The sequence below is a fragment of the Lagenorhynchus albirostris genome, chromosome 3 (assembly GCF_949774975.1).
Source record: "Lagenorhynchus albirostris chromosome 3, mLagAlb1.1, whole genome shotgun sequence".
NCBI lineage: Eukaryota > Metazoa > Chordata > Mammalia > Artiodactyla > Delphinidae > Lagenorhynchus > Lagenorhynchus albirostris.
This window is the reverse complement of record NC_083097.1, coordinates 93,604,472-93,630,135: the sequence shown is the minus strand read 5'-3', so window position 1 is coordinate 93,630,135 and position 25,664 is coordinate 93,604,472. Positions and strand designations below refer to the sequence as shown.

General features: G+C 39.0%; 1 protein-coding gene across 1 annotated transcript in view; it reads right to left on the bottom strand.

The window, feature by feature from the left end:
* The window catches only part of KCNN2 (potassium calcium-activated channel subfamily N member 2), a 327,085-nt gene that overhangs the window by 5,628 nt on the left and 295,793 nt on the right, over positions 1-25,664 (bottom strand). Inside the window, exons 7-8 of the mRNA XM_060143406.1 lie at positions 20,434-20,544; positions 4,184-4,311 (exon numbers count right to left, since the gene is read on the bottom strand). Coding sequence (XP_059999389.1) covers positions 4,184-4,311; positions 20,434-20,544 — 239 coding nt within the window. The remainder of the gene's footprint in view (positions 1-4,183; positions 4,312-20,433; positions 20,545-25,664) is intronic.

The following is a 25,664-nucleotide window of genomic DNA, read 5'->3' as shown; positions in this document are numbered from 1 at the left end:
AAGTCATAGCAGAGCTGGCACATGAAGTTCGGGGACACCAGAGCGGAAGCCTCCAGCAACTCGTGAGGGCAGCACGGCCCTGAGCCCTACTAGCCTGGTTGAACTGCCTGAAAGGTAGGAGAACTGGTACAGGAAGCCTACGTAAGCTGCAGCTGCCAGAATAAAAGGTAACATGCAGTTGTGTTTTTTACTTCTTCCCCCCACCCGCCCTCACCCCCAAAAAAGAAGAATAAGAAACATATGTTGATTTCTTCCTTGTGAACTTCACTTATCACAGGAAAATATCATGATTTTGGAACACATTTCCATAGCAGCAATCAGACTACTAAAATTCACAAATAAAGGATCCGCTTGGGTGCATGCAGCCAGTAGGAAATTCTGCGAATGTTGAGAGGAGCGGCTCACACAACTTACTTCCGAGCTCTATTTTCATTTTGTTGAAATAAAAAGACAAAACAAAAGAAAAGAAACTGTAAAATATTCTGGAACAAAATAACACAGAGTGGTGTTCATTCATGCACAGGGGGCTCGATTCATTAGCTGGAAGGTCCTGTTAAGATTCTGCAGGATTTTGGCATATCGATCAGAAAGAAATGCTATTCCCTTATGTTATCATCCTTCTGCATCGCTACTCTACTTCCCCACCTGAAAGCACACAGCTTCCTCCAGAACTAGAGTTCGGAAGGAAGAAGTTGTGTAAAGTCATCTTGGCCTCTTTGAAACATGATGTCCAAGTAAACAATAGGAGACATTTTGGCCTAGTATCAATAGGATATGGTTACAAAGATAATATTCTAAACAATAGGATTATAATTTTTGGAGGGGGGTACGTCTTTTCCAAGTTGGTCTTTTGAGAAGCCGGGGCTATTGAAGAGCCTGGTCTTCTGACAGGGGGTTACCCTAACACTCTCTGTTATAGACATCACATTTATTGGATTTCTTGGCTGTGAGACAAGTTCATGTTAATTGATGGGTCTCTAGCTGAGACCGAAGAATGAGAAACTGTAAAGTTGATACCAGAAAAAGTGGTAAAAGTTACAGAAACAGAATGCTTCATGGCACTAAGTGACGATCCCCAAAGACAGCTACGTTACTGAAGAGAGGACACAGGCCTGCAGAGTTAGGCATCCAACAGAGACTAGCAAGGTCATGTGTCCGGGAGAGAGGCTGGGAAAAGAGAAGGAGAGTTGAGATAGAGGAGGCTGGTAGAAGGGGGAGAGAGCTGCTGCAAAAGCTCTCTGGACAAATCAGAGGAGAGCAGAGGCCAGGAGAGCTCTAGCAAGTCAACTGGTACATTTTCCCTCAAGTGGCAAGGTCCGATTTCACCCGGTGCTGCCTGACAAGGCTGGGGCAGTAAAGGCCTTGCTCTTAGGAATCGAGCCCTGTGTGCTTTCATGTATGGCTTCACTCATTAAGTTCAGTGAAAGATAATTATGCATAATTAGCATAACCTATCCACACCCAGCCCATCTACTTTTCACAAAGTATAAGTACCCTCCCACCTCAAGGAAACCCAACAGCCCCAAGACTAATTTATAAAACAATTCAGAACATTTTTGCGTTGCTTAAAGCTCATCTACTTTAGAAGTACACAAGGCTACAGAAGAAACAATGAGAAATGTCTGAAAGAAGCAGAAGAATCCCGTGTGGTTTCCTCTGTTACTCTACCCAAAAACAGCATGCTGAACAACCCATGTAACCTACACCACGAAACCCTTCAGATCATGTCAGTACAGCTTGTAGCAATATGCCAATGGCCTAGGGACAGTTTTTACACTGAGTTTCACCAAAGATTTTTTGCCTAACTTTTTTTTTTTTTTTTTTCGGTATGCGGGCCTCTCACTGTTGTGGCCTCTCCCGTTGTGGAGCACAGGCTCCGGACGCCCAGGCTCGGTGGCCATGGCTCACGGGCCCAGCCGCTCCGCGGCATGTGGGATCTTCCCGGAGCGGGGCACGAACCCGTGTCCCCTGCATCGGCAGGGAGACTCTCAACCACTGCGCCACCAGGGAAGCCCCTGCCTAACATTTTATTATAAGAATGTTCAAACCTAAAGCAAAGTTGAAAAAGTTTTATAATGACCACCCATAAATTGTCCCCCAGGGTTTTGAGTGTGAATGTATTCCACACTTAAGAGTTCTATGACAGTTTATATAAATATAGAAATACCCACTATTTACACATGGCTACAGAATTATATGACAAAAATTGTCAAAGCGTTTGCTTTTTTTTTGGTTATAAGGAAATTTATCAATGGCATCAAAGGCAAGTCACGTTTCATTACATATTGAACAGGTAAGTTACACTAACAGGAAGGGACACAAATACGATCCTGGAGGAAATGGGATGTGTGGATGCTCAACCCAAAGACTGACCCACTTGCCTACTTCCACGTCATCTCACATCCTTTCCATCCTGGGACACCACATTTTCTCACACCCGCAAAGGTAAGTTTTCATTTTAATAGATCTGAACAATATAGGTTAGTATCGAAACATACAAAGAATGATTTCTCCACAGTATACCATGTGTACCTCTTGTATGAATGTTGCGGTTATTGTGTTGTACGGTTTGGGGGCTGTAGGAATGATCACTCTACCAGGAAATTTTACCAGGTGACCCTTGAGGGAGAGGTAAAGGCTCAGCATCTCTCAGGGGACACTCTCTTAGGTCTAAGCTTCAAGGAGTCAAGATGTGGAGGCAAGTGGTCCTAGGTGGTGGCACCTGGTTATAAAGGTAGCTGTGAGCTCCAGGGAGTGAATTCCTGCTTGTGAGCCAGATCGAACACAATGTTGCTCTCTGTGTTTTTCACTTTTACTCTCTCCCAGACTTTGAAAGAGTACTCGCTTAAAATTCTTTTCCTTATATGGGGAAAATGCATAGTTGTGTGTCCAGTCAAGTCACAGAGCTAAAGGAGAAATAATGTCACTTTGGTGTTGGTGGCAGCAAGGGAAAGAACATGTGTGAATTGCTAAGAGTAGCAATGAGGACCAGCTTACTCTACCATATATGCAGAGTCTCCTATTTTAGAGCTCAGGGTGCTTGGATTTTATTTTCATTAAGAAAGGTAGCAAACTTCTATACAAGTACATGTATGTCTATAATTATAGACATATTCCACATTTTCAGTGATACCTATTTAAGAAGGAGAGTGGATGGCAGATGAAGAGGTGAAAGATGAATGCTTGGTGATTTTCAACGGAATGTGAGTGTAATATACATATGAATTCCCTAAATATGTAAAATTAACACTTCAGCCTCAGAACTTCCTGTCTGCTGTACTAATTAGCTCTAAGAAAACACATCTCCCTTTATAATCAGGATACCTAGTATTTACCTACCTTTCCACGATTACCCTGGTAGGTTGCATGAGAAAAGCCACTTTTCTGACCCACAAAATGTGATGCGTCTGCCCTGCCCCATACAGAAATGGCATTAAGAGCAAGGCTGCATGGCATCATAACTGACACCCGCATAATGTACTTACGGTAAGGATGCTGCCAGCCTGGGGGAGAAAGACCTGGTGCTTTCAAATTATCATTGAAACTTGCTAGATAGAGATTTGTATTTTATAAGTCTATGATGGTAGGTATAACAGTAACAATAAAATGGCACGAAGGACTTAAACAAATTGAATAACAGTGGCCTCGATAAAGTCAGAATAATGACTGCAAGGCCTATAGGAACTCTAAACTCTATAATGAACACATAGCATCTAGAAAATCCCTCAAGTTCTGAGTAAAAACTAATTTAAAAATTCGAGTATTAAGTCAATTGTACGTACTACCTTCATATAAAGATGCTTGGCAGTATGTTAATTTCTTTAAAGAGTCTGTAGTAGATACAAACTAAACATCTTAGAGCAAACTATATGAATAAGTAAATCAAGAAATACAATTTTAACTAAAATTATTGCTTCTATCTAAAAAAAGAAACTGAATAGACCCTTTAATTAATATATTATGTGGCTATTCTCCCAATAATAAATGATTTTTAACCATCAAATGAACTGACAAATGAAATCCTGAGAAAAGTTATGGAATTATTAAAATGCCAAATAATGTGTTCTGGGAACAAACATGATAATGTTCTCTTTTTCCCTCCTGCGTGAAAGAAGAATAAGCAGGTGCAAGAATTAAAACCCAGAGATACAAATGCAGAATGAAAGAGGAGAATGGTACTTACTGATGAATAGCTTGCAAGAATTTCCGTTGATGTTTTCTGACTTTTGCATGATCTATCTTTTTTACTAGCTTTGTATTTTTGTAAATTAGCCATGTTTCCCTGAGTACATTGGCAGCTGCGTTTTTCACCTGTTAGGAAAAGAAACAAACACAGCAGTTGATAAATTCCAGAGCAGAATCCTTTGCAACTTGGCTGGCTGTCATGCTCTTCATCCCAATGATCATGGTAAGCTCTAGCTCTGTTTAGTAACTGTATCTCAAAAATTTTTTTCTTGACTCTGTGCCTGTCTAAAAGTACCTGTATCTGTCTGGGAATGCTTACCTTGAAGTATGAGGGGCTAATGATCTCTTTCGCGGCTAACTTCTACTCTAACTCTACCCCATGAGGAAACTTTCAACTACCTTTTCTTTTTTTTTTAAATCAAGAGGTGCTGCTTTCTTCACCTTGTATCGCAGTTGCTCTCTCCATGTTCTTCGTTTCCCTGGAGAAAGGCAAAATGCCAGAAGGCCAAGGTTAACCCTGTCCTTTGCAAGCTTGCTCGGCATTTCTGGCTGTGCACTACAGGAAGGGCATGTTTCCCCTGCTGAATGTACAAGAAGACCCAGTCATCCAGCCTCCCAGGGTGACTTAGCAAATTGCTTGTTAGCGCACTTTAATCAACTGACAGAGAGTCTGTGTTGTCATGATTTTGTTGGTAATTTAAGTACACTGCGTTTCACATGGACAGGACAAACCTAAAGGATAAAGGCATGAAAGTAACACTGCCAAGACTTACTGCAGCTGATGGAAGGTGTGAATACTTCCTAGTGAGACTTCAATCACTTGCTTTCTTGACACTTTCAAGTCTTCAAAGATTCCTGCAAGTTGGTAAGTCCTCTTCCTTGCTCACAAGACAAGAACTGATGACCCAGAGCTTTCACTTGTGCTTGTTGTTAGCTACTTATTCTGGGAAGTTGAGTCATTTAATTCTTTTGAGTGATCGATAAAGGGTGTCTCGCAAGGAGAGCTGCAGGCTAGAGGGGGGCTGGGTGGAGGAAGACAACTTTTTAAAGACAGGCAGTGTGGTGGGGTAAGACAGAACAGTGAACTGGGCTGCAGAAATGGGTTCTAAGTTCTTGACTGTGGACCAACCAAGTCAGGTCAAGGAGACAAGCTAACCTGGCAGGATTTTAGTTTGCTCTAACATAAGAAGGTTAGAGAGAATTATTGTTAAACTCCTTTTCAGCACTTAGATTTACAATAAGGAAGAGTATTATAATTTACCAAAACTATGGCCCAAGTATGTATGTGTATTTTTTCACTTTAGCAGAGAAAACATCAGGTTGGGTGGCTGAGGGTGAACCCTTTTTCATGGCGCTGAGTTTTCTTTTTGAGTGAAATTGTATGGCTAGAACCCACTTTAAGAACATGGCTGGTTTCTGAAGACTGCTTTTAGTTGTGACTTCCTCTGGATATTCATTAGACTCTGCATGGAGAACATTCTCCAGCCAACAGAAAGACGAAACACGGGGTGTTGAGCACCAGCGGTGCGTGTACATGACTTGTCCGCAGTGAAGTTAAAAGGTGTTCCAGTGAGCTCTTGCTCTTCGTTCTTATGGAATCATTTCTCTTCCTCACAAGGTAAGAGTCACCATTCAGAAGGCTCTTCCATCTGACACTGGTCTCCTTTGCAAAGGTAAGGAACTGGATGTAGTGTAATTTGCTGAGGTTGGAGGACCTTGCTTTTGTTTTTAATTAAAACATTTTTATTTTATATCAGGGTATAGTTAGTTGATTAACAATGATGTGTTAGTTATGGGTGTACAGCAAAGTGATTCAGTTATAACCATTCAAGTATCCATTCTTTTTCAAATTTTTTTCCCTTTTACATTATTACAGAATATTGAGCCGACTTCCCTGTGCTATGCAGTAGGTGCTTGGCGGTTATCTATTTTATAGGCAGTAGTGTGTACATGTCAGTCCCAAACTCCCAATCTATCCCTCACCCCCACCCTTTCCCCCTGGTAACCATAAATTCGTTCTCTAAGTTGTGTTTCTGTTTTGTAAACAAGTTCATTTGTATCATTTGTCTTTTAGATTCTGCATATAAGCGACATCATATGATATTTGTTTTTCTCTCTCTGACTACTTCACTTAGTATGATAATCTGCAGGTCCACCCATGTTGCTGCAAATGGCATTATTTCATTTTTTAATTTATGGCTGAGTAATATTCCATTGTTTATCTGTACCACATCTTCTTTACCTGTTCCTCTGTTGATGGACATTTAGGTTGCTTCCTTGTCTTGGCTACTGTAAACAGTGCTGCAATGAACATTGGGGTGCATGTATCATTTTGAATTATGGTTTTCTCAGGGTATATGCCCAGTAGTGGGATTGCTGGGTCATATGGTAGCTCTATTCTTAGTTTTTTTTAAGGAAACGCCATACTACTCTCCACTGTTTTACCAATTTATATTCCCGCCAACAGTGTAGGAGGGTTCCCGTTTCTCCACACCCTCTCCAGCATTTGTTGTTTGTAGACCTTTTTGATGACGGCCGTTCTGACCCGTGTGAGGTGCTACCTCACTGTACTTTTGATTTGCATTTCTGTAAATAATTAGTGATGTTGAGCATCTTTTCATGTGCCTCCTGGCCATCTGTATATCTTCTTTGGAGAAATTTCTATCTAGGTCTTCTGTCCACTTTTGGATTGGTTTATTTTTGATATTGAGGCACATGAGCTGTTTGTAAATTTTGGAGATTAATCCCTTGTCAGTTGCATCGTCTGCAAGTATTTTCTCCTATTTTATGGGTTGTCTTTTCGTTTTGTTTATGGTTTCCTTTGCTGTGAAAAAGACTTTGAGTTTAATTAGGTCCCATTTGTTTATTTATTTATTTCCATAACTCCAGGAGGCAGATCAAAAAAGATTTTGCTGCAATTTATATCAAAGAATGTTCTTCCTATGTTTTCCTCTAAGAGTTTTACAGTGTCTGCGCTTACATTTAGGTCTTTAATCCATTTTGAGCTTACTTTTGGTGTTAGTGAGTGTTCTAATTTCATTCTTTTACATGTAGCTGTCTAGTTACCCCAGCACCATTTATTGAAGAGACTGTCTTTTCTCCATTGTATATTCTTGTCTCCTCTGTCATAGCTTAATTGACCATAGGTGTGTGCGTTTATTTCTGGGTTTTCTATCCTGTTCCATTGATGTATATCTCTGTTTTGGGGCCGGTACCATACTGTCTTGATGACTGTAGCTTTGTAGGAGGACCTTGCTTTTAAAGAGAGAGGAGTGGGAAGTGACTAGCCAGCACTGCCTGGGGTTGGGACAGGCCCTTCCCTGCCAGCAAGGAGAAGGGCTGGCTACTGGAGGTCTCAGCTCTCTGAGCAGATATACTGCCTGGAGGACTGGTAATGGCCCTGGTATATCCTCCCTCCCTGGTTTTATCTGCTCAAGACACAGAGTAAGAACCTAGAACACAGACCAGCGAGGCCCCGAGAAAACTGGGTAAGAAGTGATGAGACAAGAACACAGCAGTTCAACACAGCAATTAATTTTGGTTTGGATTCTCATCTAAAGTCTATAAAATTTTCAGAGGTGATCCAATGCTTGTCCTTAATGTATTTTAAATGATTCTTTTTCTTTGGGATGGTGGGGGAATGACTGGAAGGGAGTAGGGAACCTCAGTTTCAGAGTGTACTGCAGTGGGCGATGACCCCTGGACCTTATATTGTAGGATTCGTATTCACTAAACATGCAATGTAGATGACAGGCTGAAAAATAATTGACTCCTCATCTGAAAATGAAATCCCTACAGCTGCTTTTAAGAACTGTGAAATATATCCCTTTATGGCGAAACATCCCCTTTCTAACTAACTAACTAACTCCCTTTCAAATACAGGAATAAATCTCTCAAAGCATCTTATTTAACTGCTACTTTTCAATACAGCAGAAACAAAACAATATATCCAAACATAGAAAAACTTATCCTCTACTGATAATAGTAGATTTTTTCCCTTGGTTCCTCCCAGGGTTGAAAGGGAACAGAAGACAGGGTGGAAACACCTCAGTGTTTTACAGGTTTGAAGGACGGGAATTGTTACATGAAAATGCTAATCCAAACTTACAGGAAAAACGGGAGAGGAGAAGTAGGTCTGCGCATTTGTGATCCTTGAGATGAAAGTTTATTTGCAGTTAAGAACTCTGCTCTATGGTCATGTAACAATGTAACTCTGGAGCCCCTGCTCCACTTTCCAGGGCATTTACAAAGTTTTAGAGGTCACGTCATTGTTTCTCCCTAGCTCAGTGCTTTTGGCATAGCTGGTACTAAAACGTGTCTATGGTGTTAAATTTGAAAAGTGTCTATGGTGTTAAATTTGGCACCATAGTAATTTGTATCATAAAAACTTCTAATCATAACCATAGATGCATATTTATCAACCAAAGGACCCTCCTGATACGAAGGGTGTACAGGTTTAAAGAAGAGACCTAGGATCTAAAGGGGACAGAGCATTTCCATTTATTAATTCAACAAATTTATTGAGTCTCTATCACTTGCTAGATAACATGAGAGTTGGTACGAGGGATTCACAGATATCTCTCAATAATTAGTAGCTGTGTTATATGTTGCCAATTAATGGCCCAGTGCTACTCTGAAATATAACTTATTTCTTCTACTTCACAGAACAAGGAAAGTGAAAAGTGGGCCCTTTCTTAACAGGAACCTTCTCTTCCTCTCTCCATTTCCTGTACCCCCAAAGACACAAACAGGGAAAAAGGAAAATAAGAACATTTGTTCTACCTCACTAATTGACATGTACACACTACTATATTTAAAATATTGATTGATAGATAACCAACAAGGACCTACTATAGCACAGGGAACTCTGCTCAATAGTCTGTCATGACCTAAATGGGAAAAGAATTTGAAAAAGAATAGCTACATGTATATGTATAACTGAATCACTTTGCTGTACATCTGAAACGAACACAACATTGCAATCAACTATACTCCAATATAAAATAAAAAATTAAAAAAATTTAGGGGCTTCCCTGGTGGCACAGTGGTTGAGAGTCTGCTTGCCAATGCAAGGGACACGGGTTTGTGCCCCGGTCCGGGAAGATCCCACATGTCGCGGAGCGGCTGGGCCCGTGAGCCATGACCGCTGAGCCTGTGCGTTTCGGAGCCTGTGCTCCACAAGGGGAGAGAGAGGCCCGTGTACCGCAAAAAAAAAATTAGTGGTCAACTCAAATGCAAGTCTTTTATCAGAAAAATTTTGAAAGGCATAAAGTAATCAAATATTTGAGAAAACAAAGGCTCTATAAGCCATTTATACTATTAAAAGTAGTAACAGTCACTAGATGCCTTCAACCCTCTTTCATAGGTATAAAGGACATGACATGTTATATTGCTGGCTCCTAGGTAAATATGAAAGCTATAGGTAGTAAGGTAAAATATATTTTTTATGTGAAACAATACTTTCTAAACCACAAAAGCTCTTAAAGCTGATTATGATACATACAATTAGAGTTATTTAGCAGGCTACTTTGTTTATAGATTTCCTTTGCTTTTTACTACTTTCTTTTTCTTCCTCTTGCCTCTCCCTTCAGAGGCTTTTCTGAGGCAGGAGAGTTTCTCGCCTCTCATTCTGATAATTACAGTAAAATGTTGCTCTATATGCTGTGGGTGATGCCTCCAGGATGCCTGGGGGACAAAGTCAAGGCCACTAAGCCTGTGCAGCTTAGTAGGACATCATGTGCTCTCACTGCCCCTGCAGCAGCGGGGCTGGATGTGCTCAGGGCACCAACCTTTCTTGCCAGCCCAGTTCTCCTTGAGACCAGGTACCTGTGGCGGGGTGAATGGAACAAGGCAAGGTCAAGGGTTCCATGCATTTATATTTTAACCCACTGGGATATGTAGCCAAGCAGGATATAAAAGTTACACAGTAAATCCTCTAGAATTTCTGTTCACTTGTTAAGAGATAGGCAAGAAACAAAATTACATAATTACATATAATTACATAATAGTGTTCTTATTATGGATCTTATTGAGAATTCTTAACAGGATTGGAAACACCCACAGTGGACATTAATATGTATAATTATCCTTCATGGTACATCTAGCGACTTTAAATATTATGCCTGGGTTCTCAAAGTTTCTTTCCAAAATGAAAGTAGCCAGAGAGCCAAACTCCAAGATTTCTTTTTGGTTCAAACCTGAATGAATAGTAATAATAATATATTTCCTAAAGCTTTAAGCATGGTAAACACATTGCGTCTGTAAGGTCATATGCTACGAATCGATTAAATAGCTGGTTCTGTCTTACTAAGCCTACTGATAAGTTATTGCTATTATGCTTTGATTTTGGAATCCTTAGATTATTTAGGTTACATGGACCTATTGGCCATTTTTGAATTGCAGAGTGCCATGTAAACTTTTGAAATTATATAGGACAATCCTCCATTAATGCTAGTGCCCAGTGAATTCTGTGTTCTACTTTCAAACATAGTATTTTATGTGGTTAATGTAGTCCCACAGAGAAATGATTTCTGTATAAAATTGTTCCTCAAACTTTGTACATGGTGGATAATTTTTCATGGACATTGTTCAGTTTAGTTAAAACACACACTGGAAGGCTTGGAAGGTTCCATTTCTTCCTGGAAGAATAATCTATCATTTAAAGAAAAGCAATATGAATGTTAAAAAAGTCATATTAAGATTTCAGAATGTCTGTGACCACTATTCCTGTTGACCATCAAAAAACTTCGATGTAGTGTTTCAGGGGATATTTTCATTTTTAATCTGTCATCTTAGTAACTATGTATGGCTTTTAGGTCCTTGTTTATTCTTGGTTATTATCCAGGAATTATTTTAGATTTTTTTCTTCAAAAATTCCATAAATAACCAAATGGAATCAATGTATAAAATAATAGAGAGAGAACCATAAAAGGGCTATTATTTTCATATGTTATATTGAGTATAATAACAGAATGGGAATCATAAACCAGAAATTTATGTTTGATTTAAATTTATGTTTGATTTTAATGCCATTTTAACATTTGCTTTGGTACTTAGTGACATTTTGCCTATAAAAATAGACCTGTCATCAAGCCTGCTCGAGTGTCTTTCTCAGACCTATTAGAGACCCTGTTCGCAAGAAATACTTCAAAGTAGCTGCGCTTTTAAGCAATAGTAGTGAGATAATAGAATTAATAAAGCATCATAAGCACGATGAAGAATGTGAGTTTTGAAACTAGAACAGTACTTTTTACTGAAAAAGCTTTCTACCAACAATATGACTCCTAATTCAACATCATCTACAGGGAGTTTATCAAATGTATACAAGAACTTACTTACGACAGAAAAGCAGTAACATCAGAAAACCTGATGATTGGGGAAGTGAGTTCTAGTCCCAAGAACTAAAGGTCTAGATCCATAGATCTTTCCCGCCAAGCAGGTAGAAACAGAACTTTCATCTGATTTACTGAAGGAACAGCATTATAAAAGCTTAAAATTATCTGATCCCTGGAATACAGCAGTTAACTCAGAACCCTGACTACATTAGGTCCAAGTATATTTTTGTGAAATGAATACATTATTCCCAGGAAGAAGATGACAATAAATTCAGGATGGTCAAAGAGTATCTGTTAAGGGGACTTGTCCCCGTCTCCAAATCTTTGGGGAATAACAAGCAAAACCAGTGGTTCTCACTGTAGACGTTTTGTCCCTTTAGGAGACACGTGGCAAAGTCTAGAGGCAATTTTGTTGTCACAAGTTAGTTAGGGGAAGTGCTGCTGGCATCTAGCTTCTAGTGAGTGGAGGCCAAGGGTGCTGCTATACATGCTGCAATGCACAAGGAAGTCCCATACAACAAATGCCCAGCCCAAAAGGCCAATAGTGCTGAGGTTGAGGGACCCTCAGCTAAAGTAGCTAAACTGTAAAATCAACCTGGAGTGTCTCCTGAAAGAAACTGGGAGACTTCTGTGATTCTCACATACATCCTCATCAAAAGCAGTATACAACAATGTTAAATGGTAGATTTTTTAAATCAAAGCCCTTGTCTTTTCCAACTAACTGCTAAAATGTTTCAATAATAAAGATAGATATGGAATATCAATATCCCAAGGTAAATGTAAAGAAATTACTTTTTTCCTTCTCAAAATAAAACATGGGGAAATCTGTCTAAATGTGCTAAGTTGTTTTTTAAAAAGGTTTCATTATGTGGATTTTGTCACCAGTTTTTTTTTTCTATTGAAAAGATTTATCAATACATGGATATATATGGATTATATGCTGTTGTAAGGTATTTTTCTACATAGTATCTTAAGTGTGGCATTAACTTAATTCCTGTGAAAACATAATCTTCATGATAAAATTATCTGGATTATACAAGGGACTTTATGGAAGAGATTTTTTTTTTTGATATTGCACAACTTCTGATCCTTAAGATACACGAAACATGTGCTACAATTTTGGATTAGATGTGGACTAATAATGTAATGTGCACGTATTTTCGTTTCCTAGGATATCTTTGAGGGTTACAAGAACCCCAACCTTCAACTCAGCTCTTTTACCTCTCTCCTTCCACCCTCTGTGTGCTTCCCTGTAACATTTAGAAATGTTCACGAATTTAGAGAATGAATTCAGGAACTGAAGAAAATGAGAGAAACCTGTGTAGAAGACATTCCAAAGTGGTAAATCCAGGTTGAAAGCATGGTGGCAACTAAGTGTCTTTGATCATCTAGAATTGTGTGGACCTACTAACTGCAATGAAGTCTCAAAATAGTGTCTGATAGATAAGATGTAGAGTGAGTAAAAACACTACAATTAGAATGCTGCTTGAGACCTCTCTTGATTCTTTTATGGGTAAAGTATGACAACGTGTTTTGTTATTTCAATGGCAGACCGATCAGATTCCATGTTGAGGAGTGGTTATATAGTAAGATGACTGCTGTAAAATAATTTTGTTATTTTGGTGTCTCAAGTGACTATGAAGAGAGGCTAAAAATTTAGCGTGATACAAATCTTTTTCTTTGTACATGGGCTACCTAGCCTCTGGGTCTTGGCTTCCACGTTTGTATAATGGCTATGATCCTAGCACTTCACTCAGAAAGTTGTAAGGATGAAACAAGTGTGTCAGCCAGCGCTCTAAGGTGACATGCTTGAAGCAGTGGCTGGCACAGAGTGAGGGCTCTGTGAAACCTGTGATGACTGTTTTCTCCTGTCTGGATGCCATACCATTTTTCAACATCTCTCTACCCCTACCTTGGGGTCCTAAAGGTAGTGGGGTTTTTTTTTTTGTCTTTGCAACCCCAGTCTTTACAACAGTGACTGTCTCACAGAAGCTCAGTAAAATATCAGTTGAATCACCTTCCCATACAATTTTTTATAATACACGGATGGTATATTCTTTCCTACTCAATCCAATATTGGTCTCCTCCTGCATGCTGCAAACTTAAATGTTAAGTATGCCTCTTTTAGCTTTATGTGGTTTATTTTTATACTTGAGTAAATACCAAGGTTTTCCAATTACTTCCTGACTGACCTAAAGTTAGGAAGAGTTTATTCTCAATGTGAAGAAATGGAACTGACTCCAAGAATGCCTTCACTTTAAACCATATCATTTCAGCTTCAGAGATCAAAGTAAAAACTATTATTGTCCAACACTGAAAGAAAACAGGCGCCCCGGACAAGATGGCAGAGTAGAAGGACCTGAGCTCACCTCCTCTCACGAAAACACCAAAACCACAACTAACTGCTGAACGACCATCAATAAAAAAGGACTGGAACCTACCAAAAAAGATATTCTACTTCCAAAGACAAAGAGGAAGCCACAACAAGATGGTAAGAGGGGTGCATCTGCCATACAATCCCACTGGGTGGGTGACCCACAAAGTGGAAAATAATTATACTGCAGAGGTTCTCCCACATAATCATATCACAGAGGTTCTGAGCCCCACATCAGGCTCCCCAGTCTGCAGGACTGGCATCAGGAGGAGGAGCCCCCCAGAGCATTTGGCTTTGAAGGTCAGTGGGACTTGATCGCAGGAACTCCACAGGACTGGGGGAAGCAGAACTGCCACTCTTGGGGGATGCACACAAGGTCTTGTGCACACCAAAACCCAGGGGAAAAAGCAGTGACTTCGTTTGAGCCTAGAGCAGACCTACCTGCTGCTCTTGGAGGGTCTCCTGGGGAGGTGGAGGGGCAGCTGTGGCTCACTGCAGGGAAAAGGACACTGGTGGCAGAGGTACTGGGGAGCACACATAGGTGAGAGCTGTCTTGGAGGCTGCCACTTTTGATGCCAAGACCTTGCCCCACCCAAAAGCCTGAAGGCTCCAGTGCTGGGACACCTTAGAGCAAGAACACAGCACCACCCAACAGCAGACAGGCTGCTTAAAAGCTTCCTGAGTGCACAGCTGCCTAAAAATACACCCCTTGATATGGCCCTGCCCACCAGAGGGACAAGACCCAGCACCACACACCAGTGGGAAGACACCGGAAGCAACAGGAACCATAATCCTGCAGCCTGTGGGACTGCAAACACAGACAGATAGACAAAATGAGATGTCAGACAAAGGAACAAGATAAAACCCCCAAAGACAACTAGGTTAAGTGGAGATAGGCAAGCTACTTGAAAAAGAATTCAGAATAATGATAGTAAAGATGATCCAAGATCATGGAAAAAGAGTGGAGGCACAAACCTAAAAGATACATAACAGGAAATGTTTAACAAAGATCTAGATAAACAAAGAACAAATAACCAGAGATGAATAATACAATTACTAAAATGAAAAAATACATTAGAAGGAATCAGTAGCTGAATACATCAGGCAGAAGAACAGATAAGTGAGCTGGAAGACAGATGGTGGAAATCACTGCATCAAAGCAGAATAAAGAAAAAGTAATGAAAAGAAATGAGGACAGTCTCAGAGACCTCAGGACAGCAGTAAATGCACCAACATTCACCTTACAGGGGTCCTAGGAGGAGAAGAGAGAGAGAAAGACCCTGAGAAAATATTTGAAGAGATAATAGCTGAAAACCTCCTTAACATAGGAAAGGAAACACTCACTGAAGTCCAGGAAGTGCAGAGGGTCCCATACAGGATAAACCCAAGGAGAAACACACCAAGACACATAGTAATTGAATTGACAAAAATTAAAGACAAAGAGAAACTATTAAAAGCAAGAAGGGAATCCCCATAAGGTTATCAGCTGATTTCTCCACAGAAACTCTGCAGGGAGTGTCATGATATATTCAAAGTGATGAAAGGGAAAAAGCTACAATCAAGAATATTCTATCCAGCAAGGCTCTCGTTCAGATTCAATGGAGACATGAAAAGCTTTGCAAACAAGCAAAAGCTAAGAGAATTCAGCACCACCAGACCAGCTTTACAACAAATGCTAAAAGAACTCTAGGTGGGAAAGAAAAGGACATAACTAGAAACAAGAAAATTACAAATGGGAAAGCTCATCAGTAAAGGCAAACGTACAGTAAAGGTAGGAAATAATCCACACACAAATATGATATCAAAACCAGCAAGTGTGAGAAGAGGAGAGTTCAAATGCAGGATACCGGAAATGCATTTGAAACTAAGAGACCAGCAACTTAAAACAATCTTATAGACTGCTATATCAAGACTTCATGGTACCCACAAACCAAAAACCTACAACAGATATACACACAAAAGAGAAAAAGGAATCCAAACACAACACTAAAGATAGTCATCAAATCAGAAGAGAAGAGAACAAAGGGGGAAAGGAAGAAAAAAGACCCATGAAAATAATCCCAAAACAATTAAGAAAATGGCAACAGGAACATACATATTGGTAATTACCTTAAATATAAATGGATTAGATGCTCCAAGCAAAAGACACAGACTGGCTGAATGGATACAAAAACAAGACCCATCTATATGCTGTCTACAAGAGACTCACTTCAGATCTAGGGACACATACAGACTGAAAGTGAGGGGATGGAAAAAGGTATTCCATGTAAATGGAAATCAAAAGAAAGCTGGAGTAGCAATTCTCGTATCAGACAAAATAGACTTTAAACTAAAAGACTCACAAGAGACAAGGAAGGACACTACATAATGATCAAGAGATCAATCCAAGAAGAAGATATAACAATTATAAATATATATGCACCCGATGTAGGAGCATCTCAGTACACAAGGAAAATGCTAACAGCCATAAAAGGAGAAATCGACAGTAACACAATAATAGTGGGGGACTTTAACACCCCACTTTCAGCAATGGACAGATCATCCAGACAGAAAATCATTAAGGAAGCACAGGTCTTAAATGACACATTATATCAGATAAACTTAATTGATATTTATAGAGCATTCCATCCAAAAAGAGCAGAATACACTTTCTTCTCAAGTGCTCATGGAACACTCTCCAGGATAGATCACATACTGGGCCATAAGCCCAGCATTGATAAATTCAAGAAAGCTGAAATCATACCAAGCATCTTTTCCAACCACAATGCTATGAGATTAGAAATCAACTACAAGGAGGGGGGAAAAAAAACTATAAAAAACACAAACACATGGAAGCTAAACAAGTGTTACTAAACAACCAGTGGATCACTTTAGAAATCAAAGAGGAAATGAAAAAAAACCTAGAGACAAATTAAAACATGATGATCCAAAAGCTATGGGACACCTTTAACAGAGAAGTTTATAGCAATACAATCTTACCTCAGGAAGCAAGAAAAATCCCAAACTAACAACCTAACCTTACACCTAAAGCAACTAGAGAAAGAACAAACAAAACCCCAAGTTAGTAGAAAGAAAGAAATCATAAAGATCAGAGCAGAAATAAGTGAAATAGAAACAAAGAAAACAATAGCACAGATTAATAAAACTCAAAGCTGGTTCTTGGAAAAGATAAACAAAGTTGATAAAGCTTTATTCAGACTCATCAAGAAAAAGAGAGAGAGGGCTCACATCAATAAATGAAATGATTGAAGTGAAAAAGGAGACATTATAATGGACACCAAAGAAATACAAAGGATCATAAGACTACTACAAGCAACTATATGCCAATAAAGTGGACAACCTGAAAGAAATGGAAAAATTCTTGGAAAGGTACAATCTTCCAAGACTGAACCAGGAAGCAATAGAAAATATGAACAGACCAGTCACAAGCACTGAAATTGAAAGTGTGATTAAAGACTTTCATTTGCCCAACAAATGAAAGTCCAGGACCAGATGGATTCACAGGCGAATTCTATCAAACATCTAGAGATGAGTTAACACCTATCCTTTTGAACCTATTTTGAAAAATTGCAGAAGGAACACTTCCAAACTCATTCTATGAGGCCATAATCACCCTGATACCAGACAAAGATGCCACAAAATAAGAAACTTACAGGCCAGTATCACTGATGAACATACATGCAAAAATCCTCAACAAAATACTAGCAAACTGAATCCAACAGTACATTAAAAGGATCATACACCCATGATCAAGAGGGATTTATCCCAGGGATGCAAGGATTTTTCAATATTTGCAAATCAATCAGTGTGATACACCACATTAACAAACAGAAGAATAAAAACCAAATGATCATCTCAGTAAATGCAGAAAAAGCTTTTGACAAAATTCAACACCCATTTATGATAAAAACTCACCAAAGTCACCAGAAAGTGTGTAGAGAGGGAATCTACCTCAACATAGGGGCCATATATGACAAACCTACAGTTAATATCATACCCAATGGTGAAAAGCTGAAAGCATTTCCTCTAAGATCAGGAATAAGACAAGCGTGTCCACTCTCACCACTTTAATTCAACATAGTTTTGGAAGTCCTAGCCATAGCAATTAGAGAATAAAAAGAAATTAAAGGAATCCAAACTGGAAAAGAAGTAAACATGATATGACATGACACTATACACAGAAAATCCTAAGGATGATCCCAGAAGACCATCAATGAATTTGGTAAAGTTTCAGGTTACAAAATTAATACACAGAAATCTCTTGCATTCCTATACACTAACAAACAACTGAAGGTCAGAAAGAGAAATTAAGGAAACAATCCCATTAACCATTGCATCAAAAAGAATAAAATACCTAGGAGAAACCTACCTAAGGAGGTAAAAAGCCTGTACTCAGAAAACTATAAGACACTGATGAAAGAAATTGAAGAGGACACAAACAGCTGCAAAAATATACCATGTACCTGGATTGGAAGAATCAATTACTGTCAAAATGACTATACTACCCAAGGTAATCTACAGACTCAATGCAATCCCTTTTAAATTCCCAATTTTCTGCAGTTCTAGAACAAAAAGTCTTAAAATTTGTTTGGAAACACAAAAGAACCTGAATAGCCACAGCAATCTTGAGAAAGAAAAATGGAGCCAGTGGAATCAGGCTTCCTGACTTCAGACTATACTACAAAGCTACAGTAATCAAGACAGTATGGTACTGGCACAAAAACAGAAATATAGATCAACAGAACAGGATAGAAAGCCCAGAAATAAACCCACACACCTATGTTCAATTAATCTACAATAAGGAGACAAGAATATACAATAGAGAAAAGACAGTCTCTTCAATAAGTGATGCTGGGAAAACTGGACAGCTGCATGTAAAAGACTGAAATTAGAACTTTCTGTAACACTGTACACAAAAATAAGCTCAAAATGGATTAGAGACCTAAATGTAAGACCAAATACCATAAAACTCTTCCAGGAAAGTGTAGAACACTCCTTGACAAAAATTGCAGCAATATCTCTTAGGATCCACCTCCTAGAGTACTGAAAATGAAAACAAGATAAACAAATGGACCAAATTACACTTAAAAGCTTTTTCACAGCAAAGGAAACCATAAACAAAACGAAAAGACAACACACAGAATGGGAGAAAATATTTGCAAATGATGCGACTGACAAAGGTCTTAATCTCCAACATATACAAACAGCTCATACAACTCAACAAAAAGCCAATCCAAAAATGGGCAGAAGACCTAAGTAGACATTCCTCCAAAGAAGACATACAGATGGCCAGGAGGCACATGCAAAGATGCTCAACATCACTAAGTATTAGAGAAATGCAAATCAAAACTACAATGAGTTATTACACCAGTCAGAATGGGCATCATCAGAAAATCTACAAACAACAAATGCTGGAGACAGTGTGGAGGAAAGGGAACCCTCCTACACTGTTGGTGAGAATGTGAATTGGTGCAGCTACTTTGGAGAACAGTATGGAAGTTCCTTAAAAAGCTAAAAATAGAGCTATCATAAGATCCAGCAATCCCACTCCTAGGCATATATCTGGAGAAAACCATGGTTCGAAAGGATACATGCACCCCAATGTTCATTTCAGCCCTGTTTACGATAGCCAAGACATGGAAGCAACCTAAATGTCCATCTACAGACGAATGGATAAAGATGATGTGGGGGCTTCCCTGGTGGCGCAGTGGTTGAGAGTCCACCTGCCGATGCAGGGGACTCGGGTTTGTGCTCCGGTCCGGGAAGGTCCCACATGCCGTGGAGCGGCTGGGCCCATGAGCCATGGCCACTGAGCCTGCGCGTCCGGAGCCTGTGCTCCGCAACGGGAGAGGCCACAACAGTGAGAGGCCCGCGTACCGCAAAAAAAAAAAAAAAAAAAATGATGTGGTACATATATACAATGAAATATTATTCAGCCATAAGAAAGAATGAAATAATGCCATTTGCAGCAACATGGATGGACCTAGAGATTCTCATACTAAGTGAAGTAAGTCAAAGACAAATACCATAGATGTCCCATACGTGGAATATAAAAAAATGATACAAATGAATTTTTTTTTTTTTTTTTTGCGTTACGCGTCCCCTGCATCGGCAGGTGGACTCTCAACCACTGCGCCACCAGGGAAGCCCCCATACAAATGAATTTATGTACAAAACAGAAACAGACTCACAGACTTCGAAAACAAACTTATGGTTACCAAAGGGGAAAGGGGTGGGAGGGGATAAATTAAGGGTTTGGGATTAACATATACATACTACTATGTATAAAACAGATAAACAAGGACCTACTGTATAGCACAGGGAACTCTACTCATTATTCTGTAATAACCTATGTGGGAAAAGAATCTGAAAAAGAATAGGTATATGTGTATGTATAACTAAATCACTATGCTGAACACCTGAAACTAACACAACATTGTAAATCAACTATGTACTCCAACATAAAATAAAATGAAAATTTAAACCAAAGAAAGAAAAAACACTAATATTCCCCTTGGAGATACAAGGGTGGTAACTTACTCTTTTTGTCAGTTGAGTGTCCATCATGAAGTTGTGCACATGCTTTTCTGCTTTGGTAAGTTCCAGCTTCCTTGCGACCACAGCTACCACCAGGGCTGTGCAACCAGCACCCTGAAAACCAGGAGAGAAAAGAACCCTGAAGAGTTATTATTTTTGGTCTCAAGCACATTAAACAATGTTTTGTACTAAGTACATTACTACAGTTTTTAATCTTCAGATAGTTATCAGTGTCTTCCATCAATATGACAGAAACTGCATGGCCAATACGAACAAGTAACATGCCTTTAACTTGATGGTAAAAAACTTAAAATAGGTGAACTAAGAACAAATGTGTTTGTATCAAACACATTTTAATCAAAAGAAATAAATGGTAAAACAGCAACTTGCTGAATTTTCAGGGACTTAAAAACAGAGCAAATCAGTTATACATGGATATACAAACTAGTGATTAGCATAAATGCACAGAGAGGAAATAATTATTCTCTAAAAATAATATTCTATAATCTTCTGTGAAGATAAGACCAGCAGGTCTTCAGGGCAATCAACTGTGAAAAGCCAGGGATGGAAATTGATGCATTATGTGTACAACTTCAAACGTGTTCACATGCAGAACAGAAAGGATCACAGTGATCTGAACCTGGACAACAGACATACGTGAAGTGCTGAAGGTCAGGGATAACAGCCTTACTGTTCCAGAGGTTTACCAGCATGAAGAAAGGAATGGGCTACCTTTATTTTGAAAAACTCAACAGTGGTCCTTTTATGAATTATAGGCTATTGTGCTGATCTCTTAGGAAGAGTCGTGTGACACTGCATGGTGCCCCAGAGATTAAAGCCTTCCTGCTCCATGATCAAGGTGCATGCATTCCAAGTTGTGAGGTATGGGGTCTTCTTGGTTGAAAGACCAGTGACTACATGCAGGGTCAGGAGGCAAGGCTGGGGCACCTACAGGAGGGTCCAGGCGAGGAAGTCCAGATCTCCAGACAGAATCTCAACCTTGGGAGGACCACAGAGAATCAAGATTGCCTAGCCATCTCAGTAGGCAGACAACGAGCCACAGGGCACAGGCAGGACCCACAGAATAGGGCCGCAAACAATGAGACTTTACAATATATGGGGATCTTTCAACAGACTGGAATCCTTTTAAACTACTTTTAAATAGCATCCCTTTTATGTTAGCTAAGATGATTAGGATGCTCACTGTATAGCCATCCAAGAGTCTCAAATTCGCACAAGGTAACCTGGTTTTCCTCATTCCCAATAGGTCTCAAAATCATGAGTTATATCTAAGTTTGAGGGAATGGTTATTACTTATAGCATTTCCCTAATATATTATGAATATATTTTTATATCTATAATATTTAAAGACAATATGATATTTAAACAAGCAAGTCAGAAACTTGTATACATAATTTGCTCCTAATTTTATTTTTTAAAAGGAATTCATATTTGTGAAGCAAAGAAATAAGCCCAGCTGTGAAAAGAGCATCTCTCTCAGTGGTTGGAATACCAGTAAGTTATTTAGTTCTTTGTGCTTTCCCGAAGAGTCCACATTTTCTACAATGAATACATATTACTTATACAAACAAATGCTTACACATTTCAAAAATGACAACAGTTTGTAGTTTAAGAAAACGTCTAACCTAACCTTTACATATCTTTATTAACCTTAAAAAAACTCAATCTAGGAAAATGATCTTTCTTCGTACTTACTTTTGTTTTATTAAATAATTAATTATAATCATCTCCATTTGAATTGATAAATGTAATTCAGCCATTCAGTTACTAACCAAAGAAGGAATTTTTGGTCTCACTGAATGAGTTGTTGCAACAAATCTGGCAGGAGGGACAAGACTGAGGAGAAAGGGAGAAAATAAATACACTTGCCCTGTCTTGCTACAACCGGATAATTACAATCATAGAAACATGGCCTTATTAGTAAGTTGATACTGTTTAACTATAATATTTCCAGAGGGTTTAAATATCCCCTTCCACCTAGCTCTATGGAGAAATCAGTATCCTCAGAAATGAAGTGGTACTGATGATAGGATCAGAGAAAGAAGCCAGAAGGTATTAGACCTACCTGGTTTAACCTTCAGATTTTGGAGGTGAGGCAATTAAGGCAGAGTAAGTGATTATTCAATTATGAACTCAGAGTAGCATTGGTATATTTCCCACCCTTTACCTCATCTCATAATACTTTTCTGTATATGTAAGATCACATATATTCTTACTTGTGGTCACTTCCATATTCATGACACAATATGAAGCACTGTATTTCAAAGCAAAACAAATACTCTTAGAGTATGAATGTTTAAAAATTGAGGAATATGGTTACCAAAATAAGGCAAAACATTATTCTTATTTTATAACTGGTGCAACTTTTAAATCAGTGTTTTTTAAACTTAAATGTGACTAGAATCTTTTAAAGCTCTCCATGTGATTCCAACACAAAGTCACTGCTTTAAGTGAAGGATGATATGGAAAGGAAATGGCAAACTCCATTACTTACTTTCTCATTTAAACACGAGGTAAAGGTTCTTACCAGAGTCATTTCACTTATGAAGACATTCTGATAAACAAGGAGCATAAAGGAAGAGGACAGAGAGGACAAGGTCAGAAATGTATGGGCTGTGTGATAGCTATCTTGATATTTTGGGCTGTGTACAGACAATGAAAGCAAGTGATTTTTATGGCTGGATACCAATGAAAGAAAAGAATGGCCTTTGGAAGCATCTACACCTATTATGTTGACTTTCAGACACGTGCCACAAAATCTAAATAAGTTACAGTATACTGATGAGAGGCTAGCCTGAATTGGTGGAAGGAATCAGTGGCCACCCAGGCTAGCCTTCTGTACCTACCCACAGTGTGATGGCATTTGTTTGACAGAAACGGGATCACCTGTTGTATGTAGGCTCCCAGGCATTCCTCGATCAGTGAGCCAAGGGAAAGTCAAGAGCTTTTTAATAAGCAGCAGATATAAAAATCTGAGGGGCTTCTACCACTGGAGAGATAGCTATAAGTGGCAGTTGGCACTATAAGCTGAATATTGTTCTCCTTTGGCAGGATGCCACTGCTGCAATTCTTCTGGAAAGAAATCAAAATCCCAACAGGAGTGGAAAATCACTGGTATCAAGAGCCTTTGGAAGTTGATTTTTTATTTGTGCTTATTCTTGAGTGATATTTTTTCCCACTGCCAGCCCATTTCTTGCTGAGTGTTCTCTAGCTCACCAAAGTCTTGTGTATTAAATGATTACCTCTGTTGTAAACTAGAGAAGCAAGTGAATCTGACAGTTAAGTAATTAGTGAAACCATTGCCTATATCCCTCACTCCATTATCTTAACTGTACCCTTTAAATTGTACCCCAAGAGCCACTTAGAAACCTCTTTTTCTTCAAAGTCCATTACTCCTTATATGTAAGTCTTACACCTCCCCAGGTCCTTAATAAATCATAAGAAGACTTGATATGTATAGAATCAGGTTTCAAAAAAGTAACTTAAAAAAAAAAAACTTTTAGAGTTATGCAAAATGAAGCTGGCTTACCCCTGAAAGGTGCAAGGTAAGTTCCTGCCAACACATTAATTGTTATAGTAATTTAAGTAATGGCATGATGTTATTGTCCACTCAGTGTCTATTTCCTGGACTATTCTGTTCCATAAAATGAATAGAATGAAAGTAAATATGCTTTTACAACATTTTCTCCAAATCTTGTCATGATCACAATGGATATAGAAACAGTTGGGACTAACATATGTTATTCTCTGAAATTAAGATCCCTGCATGCCTTTAACAAGATGAGTCATAGTCCTTTTACCAAAGTCAGAAAATGTATCCTGGTTACTTTTCTCTCATTTCATTTATGTTATTAAGAAAAAGCTAAGCAAATCACTAACTTGCCACTTCAAGATGCTCAGACGACGAAAAACTAAATAAAAAACAAAACAAAACATGGTGTTTATGACGCCAATACATTAAAGTCAAAGGTTTAGGTTTTCCTTGGCTAGTTTATCATCTTTCCTTCTAACAAATTAGATGTTGCAAGAGAGAGAGGAGGAGGGGGGGAGAGAGGCCTTGTCCTTAGAAAAGATAAGTAAGTATTAATGCTCGTTGTGCCAGATCAAAGTGAACAGACAAATGACAATCAGAACGCATAAGCTATAGTTGAATCCCAACACCTGGAGAGTCTTAGATGCTGCCAAATTAAAATGCAGTGCCTGCATAGCAAACGAAACTGTAAAAAAAGAGACAATCTACAGAATGGGAGAAAATATTTGTAAACAATGCGACCGACAAGGGCTTAATCTCCAAAATATACGAACAGCTCATACAACTCAATATCAAAAAACCAGGGACTTCCCTGGTGGCACAGTGGTTAAGAATTCACCTGTCAATGCAGGGGACACAGGTTCAAGCCCTGGTCCGGGAAGATCCCACTGGCCATGAGCAAATAAGCCCATGTACCACAGCTACTGAGCCTGTGCTCTAGAGCCCACGAGCCACAACTACTGAGCCCACGTGCCTAGAGCCCATGCTCCGCAACAAGAGAAGTCACCACAATGAGAAGCCCGCGCACTGCAATGAATAGTAGCCCCCACTTGCTGCAACTAGAGAAAGCCCATGCACAGCAACAAAGACCCAATGCAGCCAAAAGAAAAAAAAAAAAACGACTCAATTGAAAAAGTGGGCAGAACACCTAAATAGACATTTCTCCAAAGAAAACATACAGATGACCAAGAGTCACATGAAAAGATGCTCAACATCACTAATTATTAGAGAAATGCAAATTAAAACTACAATGAGGTATCACCTCACACCAGTCAGAATGGCCAAAAAGTCTACAAATGACAAATGCTGGAGAGGGTGTGAAGAAAAAGGAACCCTCCTACACTGTTGGTGGGAATGTAAATTGGTACAACCACTACAGACAAGAGTATGCAGGTTCTTAAAAAAACTAGAGTTGCCATATGATCCAGCAATCCCATTCCTGGGCATATATCCACACAGAACTACATTCAAAAAGATACATGCACCCATATGTTCACAGCAGCACTATTTGCAACAGCCAAGACATGGGAACAGCCTAAATGTCCATCGACAGAGGAATGGATAAAGAAGATGTGGTATATATATATATATATATATATATATATATATATATACACATACACAATGGAATATTACTCAGCCATAAAAAAGAATGAAATAATGCCATTTGCAGCAACATGGA